This window comes from Lipotes vexillifer, unplaced genomic scaffold, assembly GCF_000442215.2.
Source record: "Lipotes vexillifer unplaced genomic scaffold, Lipotes_vexillifer_v1.1 scaffold636, whole genome shotgun sequence".
NCBI classification, from domain to species: domain Eukaryota; kingdom Metazoa; phylum Chordata; class Mammalia; order Artiodactyla; family Lipotidae; genus Lipotes; species Lipotes vexillifer.
Window position 1 is genome coordinate 693,981 of NW_006786547.1, and position 8,644 is coordinate 702,624.

At 67.5% G+C, this 8,644-nt stretch overlaps 1 protein-coding gene across 1 annotated transcript in view; it reads left to right on the forward strand.

Moving 5' to 3' along the window:
• Positions 1-7,770, forward strand: part of TPRN (taperin) — a 7,965-nt gene extending 195 nt beyond the window's left edge. Inside the window, exons 2-5 of the mRNA XM_007459002.1 lie at positions 4-1,626; positions 7,132-7,387; positions 7,484-7,590; positions 7,708-7,770. Of these exons, the coding sequence (XP_007459064.1) occupies positions 4-1,626; positions 7,132-7,387; positions 7,484-7,590; positions 7,708-7,770 (2,049 nt within the window). The remainder of the gene's footprint in view (positions 1-3; positions 1,627-7,131; positions 7,388-7,483; positions 7,591-7,707) is intronic.
• Positions 7,771-8,644: the final 874 nt, after the last annotated feature.

Sequence of the window (8,644 nt, forward strand, 5' to 3'; positions counted from 1 at the left end):
GAGACCCCGTTCATGCGGCTCGAGTCGGAGCGGCGGCACGGGGCGCGGCGCGGCGGGGGCGCCGGCGCGGCGGGGCCGGGGACGCGGCCCGCGCAACATCTGCTGGAGCTGTACCGCTGCGTGCCCGGCGTGCGCACCATCCGCGCCGACAACATCCTCATTATCGAGTCGGCGCCCGGCTTCCCTCCCTCTCCCGTCCCCGGCCCCGGACCGGGCCCGGCCGCCCGCATCCGCGCCGCCGAGGTGCTCGTGTACGAGGCGCCGCCGCCTCCCGGCCGCGTTAGCCGCCTGCTCCAGAAGTTCGACCCGCCGGCCGCGCCGCGCCGCCGTGGGAGCCCGGAGCGCGGCCGCCCGGTGCCGCCGCCCTCCCCGGGTCCGGCCCTGGTCCCGCGCGTGGGCGAGCGCGCCGCCTGCTTCCAGCCCGAGCCCGAGCGCTGCGGCGCAGGCCCCGGCCCCGGGCCCCGGCGCAGCGACTTCCTGCACAAGACCGGCAGCAACTCCTTCACTGTCCATCCACGGGGCCTGCGCCTCAGCGCGGGCACTCGCCCACTCCCCAACGGGCCCGCGGCCCCCGAGCGCCGGGCTGGCGCTGCCAACGGCCTCACGGGCTCCACGCCTGGGCCGGGCGAGTGGAAGCCAAAGGTGGAGTCGGGGGAGACCCCCGCCCACCCTCTCCCCAGCCCCGGAACCCCCAGTGCCACTCCAGCCGCGCCCCCGGCATTGCCCACGCTCAGCCCTGCTAGTGCCACTCCCAGCCAGCGCCAGTGGGTCTCCGCGGCCACCAGCGCCAACGACTCCTTCGAGATACTGCCGGCCTCTAAGCCAGACATGGACACGATCCCTGCCGGGGACCTCCAGGCCCGGGCTCTGGCCAGCCTTCGCATGAACTCTCGAAACTCTTTCGTGTTCATCCCCAAGCGCAAGACCTCCGGGGCCCCTCCTGCGGAAGGGAGGCAGTCCGTGGAGACTCCAGAGGGAGAAGTTGGCTGGGCCTCCCAGCACCAGGAGCGTGAAGCCCAGCAGGTGCCTGGAGCAGATGGTGTGTTTGCCGGTGGGAGGAGCCCCTCGGGGGTCGAGGAGGGAGGCTGCCCCATGCCAGGCACTGCCCTCGTGGACTGGACCGTTAGGTGGCAGAGGCTGTCCTCACCACCCCCATCCCCACTGGTCGCCACTGAAGCTGAGCCTGCCCAGGGCTTTGGGGTTCCTGGCTTGACCAAGAATGGCAGGGAGCCTGGTAGGCCAGGGCTGCCTGTCACCTTCATTGATGAGGTGGACTCTGAGGACGAGGTTCCCCAAGAAGCCAAACTGCCCTGCCCCGGGGCTGGTGCGCCTCCCCAGTACCACCCGCATCCCACCGGGCCTGGGCACCTGTCAGAGCTTCAGCACCGAGGTGGCAACACCTTCACGGTGGTGCCCAAGAGGAAGCCAGGGGCCCTGCAGGCCAATGGGGAGGCCAGGCCGAGGGAAGCTGAGGAAGAGGGGCCGGGCAGCCTTTCGGAGCCCCCTGCTGCCTTGGGGGCCTCAGTAAAGAAGCGCTACCCCACTGTGCATGAGATCGAGGTGATTGGCGGCTACCTGGCCCTGCAGAAGTCCTGCCTCACCAAGGCCGGCTCTTCGAGAAAGAAGGTCAGTGGTGGCGAGTCACGGAACTGTGGGTACAGCGTGTGCCTTGTCCCCAGGACACCTCCTGGCCTGGGTGTGGGATGGCTTCTACATGGACCAGAGGAGAGCTGGAGCTGGGTGGCCGTGTAAGCGCCAGGAGAGGCCAGGCTGTGGGGGAATCCCTGGCCTGGGTTCCAGCGGAACCCTAGTGACCCTGGGGCTGCGGGGATGGCTTGCCTGCTCTGTACCTGGAAAGGCTGGTGGGGAGGATCAGTCCAGCCAGGGCTTCGTCTGCTTGTTCGTTCTCGTGGCTCTATCTGGAATTGGCTGGGCAGGACTGTCCCTTTGTAGGTCCCGCTGTTGGCTGGCTTTGAAGGGTGGCCTGGCATGTTCTTCTGGAGTCCTGGCCTATTCATGTAGCAGGTGCCAGGATGGAAGTGGAAAGGGACAGGAGACCTTTGATTTGGGTGGGGTCGGATACCTACTGTCAGCTCTCCAGAAGGCATTCTGGCCTGGAGCTTAGCAGGACTTGGCTTCGTATGAGTGTCTATTGAGCTTCTAGTGTGTGGCAGGCCTGGTCTGAGCCTGGGGTGTGTTGCTGGGGAGCGATGAAGACGCTCCCCTCACTGGGGAGGAGAGACTGAGGATGGAGAGAGACCCGGGTGTAAGGCCAGGAGCCTCTTGGAGCCTCACTCTCCTGGCAGGGCTGCTTGGTGGCCTGGAACCCTCTGGGCACAAGGAGACGTTCCTCAGATTCTTCCTGGTCATTCTAGCACCTAGCACCTGTGTCTGGCCCTGGGGCAAATTCCAAGGCCATCCCCACATGACTCCAATCAGCAGGCTCCCTGGGCGGACGCACCCTCCCCCGGACCGCTTCTCCTTTGGCTGCTGGTGTCTCGGCTCATCCCTGAGGCCACCTCTGCCCCAGTCTCAGTTTCCTTGAGGCCGTGGGGGACGGTGATGTGCCGTGCGTCACTGGAGCCCCCTTACCCGCTGTCCCGCCGGCACTGTCTAGCTAGATGCGGCGGCCCCTCTCTGTTGGCTTCCTTTGATTTCCCGCCCCGGGTCGGCCTTGGCACTGTCCTTCCTCCCCGCATCCCCTCTTCCCCGGTGAGGGCGTCGGCCTTCCTGCCAACTCCACCTGCGGGGCCAGGCACCCACACCCGTCCCCCGCAGCGCTTCTGGTGCGCCCCCAGCCCCTGCCTGTCCTGCTCGTCTGACCTTGCTTCACCCCCTGCTCGGTGCTGCGGTCATCCAGTAGCCATGGTCACCAGCCCAACCCCATGCTTGCCCTCCCCACCTTGTCTGCTCCTCCTCCTGCTTCCTGACCCTTGACTCCAGCTGATCTGGGAGGCATCCTTTCCCATGCTAGCCTGGGGCGGTGGAGGTGACAGAAGCCCCTTGCTTTGTAGACAGAGGATACTGAGGCCGGTGGAGGTCACAGAGCTCGTGGGGCGGGACCCAAGTGTGAGCCCCTGTCCTAACCTGGCTGCCCTTATACTGGGAGCCTGGCTGCAGCCTGGAGCCTGGTCATTCTGTCCCCAGCTCGGGGCAGAGCCGTGGGGGTCACTTGGAGCTTGGCTGGAGTGAGAAGGGCAGGGTGGGGGCCTGAGGGCCTGTCGAGACAGGAACAAGTGATGGGAGGGAAGCAGGCCCTGGTCCAGCCTGGCGCTCGGGCCAGCCTGGCCCCCGCCTCTGTGCCAGCCTGAGGGGTTGGGGGTCCAGATGGATGGTTCTTGGCATAGCCGAGTGGCCTGGCTGGGGCCGTGCCAGAGCAGCACGACCTGCTGGCGGTGGGGGTGATCTTCTGCCTGGGCATGCGCTAGCTGCCTTGTCCAGGAAGAGCCAGAACGCCTATCGGGTGGGACGGAGGCATGGGGCTGCCCAGCCCTTCAGAATGACCTTGGGCTACCCCTGGCTTTATCCACCCCGTCGTCCCACTTGCCTGCTGCCCCTGGGCCTTGTCCTTGCCCAGCCCACTCCAGCCGGCCTGGGGTTTCTATCACTGTCCTGCTCCCTCCGCCCTGCCTTCCAGGGATCGGGTGGCCTGGAGGCCAGCAGGACCTTGGGGACCTCCCAGGGCAGGGGTCCTGGTCCCTTTTCCAGGGGGCAGGTGAGGTGCAGCTCTTGACGGCATGGAGCCTGCCCCCGGGTTGCCACCTCTCCGGTGCAGGGTGTTGTGGTCTCACCTGGCCTTGGAGGGCGGCAGCCCTGCCCTGGGTAGTGGGCGCCCAGCCGGCCGGGCACACGTACCCACTTAGTTACCTCTTGGTGGAATCACAGATGCCCTCTCTCTCCGTCCCTTGCTGGCCCAACCGCCGCGGCCACACCCCCTCTCGCCCCCGCCCCCAGGCTGTCCCGGTGGGTGGGGCCGGCCTGCAGCTCCGCACACCTGCCTCCCAGGGGGTCGGGCGCTGTGGGCCTCTCCCCTTTGTGAGGTGCCAGCTGGCTAGGCTCCTGCCTGTCTGGCAGCTCCTTCCCCTCCCCTTTGCCCTCCTCACTCTCTAACGCGCTGATCCCCGGCCCAGCCCGAGCGTGCCACGTCCCCACGCCCTCACCCTCGCCTGCGGTGTAGCAGCCACCCTCACCCCGACCGCTCGGGTCCTCAGATCCCCTCAGATCCGAGGCGCCGCTGCCCTGGGGGCCTGCTTCTCCACCCACTCCTCCGCTGGCGGGCGCTGCCTCTCCTTTCATCCGTTCTCCCCGCAGGTGCCGCCCTCGGTGGTCTTTTTGGACCCCGGGGACCACTGGAACAGGCCTGGACCCTCCTCCACTCAGCTTCCCCACTGGTGGGGGCGGGGGAAGGCTGCCCTTGACGCCCAGGAGGTGTCCCACCTGGGCAGCTGTGGGAACTTCTGGGGGACCGTGTGTGGCCCCCGGAGCTCGGACTGAGTGGGGGATGGCGCGTGCTGGGGAGTGTGGCGTGGGGTGGGTGCTCACCCCAGGCCGGGGCGGCTGGAGCCCAGCTCCCAGCCCAGACTGCAGGGTGGACACCCTTCAGTAACCTGAGCTGGGCGTGCCGGGCAGGGTGGGGTGAGGGGAACAAAGGGCGCTCTCCCCGTGAGCAACGGGAAGTGGGCTGAGCCAGGACCCACCTGCTGGCTGCACTGTGCAGCGGGCAAAGTCCCTGAGCCCGGTGATCAGGTGTGTGCAAGTGCCCAGCCCCTGTGCCCCCCTCCGGTTCCGTCTGCCCGGGGTCTGGAGGCTGCCCCCGCCGCCTGGGCATTGAGTCACGTGGTGTCCTGTGACCCACAGACCCGCTCTCACGAGGAGCCTGGAGACTGAAGGCGAGGTGGGACGTGACCGGAGCCCCGGGCCCCAGCTGGGCGCTGACAGGCCTGTGAGCCCCGCCCCTGCCTGGCCCAGCTGTGCCAGGCTCCAGGCCTGCTTGCACCCAGCCCCCTCGGTCTCCCCGCTCAGAGCTGGTCATGCGGACTAATGAGGGCGTGCTGATCCGCTGGGCCCTGGCAACTGGCCCTTCCCTATCTTCAGTGGTGGGGGATGGGCCCAGAGGGCTCAGGGTCATCAAGGACAATGCCACTCACCCAGGAGCACCGTTCGCTGCGGGGCCCAGGACTGGGCCTCTGTGCTGGCAGCCCCATTCTGCCTTGGGCTCCTCCTGGGGTCTCTGGCCCCAGGTCTCAGGGAGCCAGTCTCGGGGGGCCCAGGTGACTCCATCCCCATAGGGGCCACAGGATCACCCCACACAGCTGCCCAGGTGGGACGCCCTGAGTCAAGGGCAGCCCCCAGCCCAGGGCAGGCCCCCTGCCAGTGGGGAAGCTGAGTGGAGGAGGGTCCAGGCCTGCTCCAGTGGTCCCTGGGCAGTGGGCGGGCACCTGTGGGCCCTGGTGATTACCCCGTGCCAGGCTCCTGCTCTGTTTGGCCTCCGGGGGCGGGGGGCGGGGGCAGCTGGAGGTCCGGGTGGGGCCCATGCGGGGACAGTCACGAACATCTCCGTCCTGGTTTGATCCATCTTTGGTGGCCGTCTGCCCGTCTGCTTGCGTCCCGGACTGCTTGTCTGTGTGGACGGCCGGGGCGAGGGCAGCAGTGACAGGGCTCGGGACCTGCCCAGCAAGTGCCTGTGTGGGCCGTGCTGAGACGCGCAAGTCCAGGAGCTCGGGGGGGCGGGCGGGGATGCCCACGGCTGTGCGGGGCTGTGTGTGCCCGTGGGGCGGTGGGAGGAGCACATCGCGCTCCTCTCTGGACACTGGCTCGGCAGGGCAGTGCCTCCCACTCCTGGCCGGCCCTGCACATGTTACCCTGAGGCCGGGGTCCCTCTGCTGCCCAGGGCTGCAAGCCCAGCCCTTCTGCGAGGCCCCTCCCCGTCCTGCTGTCCCCAGGCCCCAAGTTTCTCTGCGTGGGGGCCCAACTCCCGCCCCTGGCTCTTTCCAGGGGAAGAGGAGGAACTTGAGCTGGCTGCGGTGTCCTGTGCCCTGGAGTTTAATATTTCGAGCTCCAGCAGGGCTGCTCCCATCTGCTGCAGGCGGGCAGCTCTCGTATTCATTACCGCCCTGCCAGGCCCGGCCGAGCCCTGCCGAGCAGGCCTTGGGGGACGTGCGACTCTTGTGGGGAGCCTAGTCCCGGGTCTCGGAGGGTGAGGATCCTGAGCCCCAGTGCCCAAGTCCTTCTACCAGTGCCTGTCCCCATAGCCCCTCAGAACCGGCAGCCTAGTCTGGCCTCTGAGGCCTTTGGGAAAGGAGATTTGCCACGCATGCAATTCTGAAGCCGGCAGAGTGGGCAGGGTGGACGTGGGCCATGTGGGCAGTCCGAGTGGGAGGAAAGGGTCGCTGACCCCCACTCGGTGCAGCCTCAGGCTACCTACCTCTGACTCAGTCTGCAAAGTGGGTGATAGCACTTGGTGCCACTTTCCCGGGGCTGGCACGTGGCAGCCGCCCGGCTTCCATGCGGGACCTTGGGGGCCTGGCTTTGGGTGTGCCGGGCTCTTGCCCAACAGTGGTGGTCCGTGCCGAGCTGGGTGGGCAGGAGCATCCGGGTGCCTGGCGAGCTGGGACGTGAACTCAGCCCTGGAGAGAGGCACCGGCCAACAGGAGGGGCTGTTGGAGGTGTAGATGTGGGCTCCCCAAGTGCGGCCTCACCTGGACCTTGCTCCTGCCGGGGACCCTCTGGCTGGGAGATGTGGCTGGTGGTGCCCTGCTCCCCTGAGAAGGCAGACCTGCAACCATGGGAACTGCCTTAGAGGCTTCTGGAGACCCTGAGGCTTTGGGCTTCTGGTGCTGGCTGGGGTCTGGCCCTTGGGAGGGGTGGGTCACTTGGGATGCAGTGATCCTCGGGTGGGGAGGGGATGGGTGAGGCCTGGGCTGCAGGTGTTTGGACATCCTGAGCCTGCAGGGTCCAGGTGGAGGGGACTTCTCTGAGGAGGGGCAGCCCCCCACTTCTCAGAACCTTTGAAGGGCCAACGGAGTGTTCGGCTCTTGCACTGGTCTGACACCCGCACTGTACCCGTTCGGTGCCACTGGAGGAGCCCAGTGGCTGGGCACAGCACTTTCACTGGTGTGCCTCCTGCCCTAGATGAAGATCTCCTTCAACGACAGGAGTCTGCAGACTACGTTTGAGTACCCCCCCGAGAGCTCCCTGCAGGAGGAAGACACAGAGGCTGAGAAGGGGAGAGACGAGGAGCGCGGGGAGGGGGAGGGGGAGGGGGAGGCGTCCGGCTCAGACGCGGCGGCGGCGAAGGCGGAGAAGCCCTTCGCGCTCTTCCTGCCCCGAGCCACGTTCGTGAACAGCGTGGGCCCCGAGAGCCCTCGGCTGCCGGACGGCAGCTCCGGTGAGTGCCTGCCTGTGGGGATGGGCAGCCCAGGGGGTGGCCCGGGCCACATGATCATGCAGCCGCACATCCACCGGTGTGCCTGTCGGCCCGCAGGCCTGTCCAGCTACACTCCGAAGCACTCCATGGCCTTCAGCAAGTGGCAGGAGCGGGCGCTGGAGCATGTGCCGAGCACGGAGGAGCCCCCGTCCAAGGAGGTCATGGTGAGCGGGGTGGGGCAGGCGGGCGGACACCCAGGGAAGCGGGGCGCGGCCGGGGGTGGGGTGTGTGCTCCAACGCCTGGACAAGCCCCATCGACCGCCTCTGTGCCCCTCTCTCAGCTCACCCCTGCTGGTCAGAATGACCTCGCGGACTTCCGAAGCGAGCCAGCCCTCTACTTCTGAGCCCCACCCTACCAGGACGACGAAGGCTGAGCCCCAGGTGCCCGGGAGCTGCACCCCTTCTGCCCCACCAGGCCTGCCCTCCCACATCCCGCTCTCCCTCCCTGGGGCCTCCCAAGTAGGCTGGTACTCGAGGCCTGAGCCTGGGGCACCCGGGACTTACTCGACCCCAGCTCGGGGGCACTGCCTGTGGGGGAGGGATGGTGTCCTGCTGTACGCCATGCCCAGCGGCTGTCGGGAGCGTCTGGGGTGGGGGCTGATGGGACCCTGACACCACCCCCAGCCCACACTCCCCACGTCAGCCACTCTGTTTCTGATGAACGGCAAGTCTTTCCCCACCTCTGATGACAGACTCAATAAACAGCCCTGGATGAGGCCGCCTCTACCTTCCTTGCGTGGTCCTCGGCTGGAAAAAGGGGGAGCGGGGCTCAGGTGTGCAGGGCTACGCTGAGGCGCTGGCAGCGGGCAGGCAGCCCCAGGCGACACCCCACACTGCACAGCCCTGGTGCCCCAGAGGCTCCCCCCCACCCCCCGTGGCTCTAGTTGCCCTGCTTGTCCTCCCAGCCACTCCTCGGCTGGGAGAGGGACTTCCCTGTGCCTACCCTGTGAGCACCCCCAGTCTCTGGGGCTCTCCTTGCCTCCCAGAAGCGGCTCAGTGGGAGCTGTGGTGGGAGGTGGGATGCCAGGTAAGCTCTCTGGGGTCTGGAACTCTCTGTGGGCCCGGGGGGTAGCTGCAGCTGTCGGGTCCGAAGTGGTTTCCCTGAAGGGCCAGAGCCTGGGGGTGGACGAAGTGCACGGCAGGTGGTGGGCAGAGCCTCAGGGATCTTGCCTCCTGTTTGGATTGGAAGGTTCCCTGACCCACAAGGGCCTGCAGGAA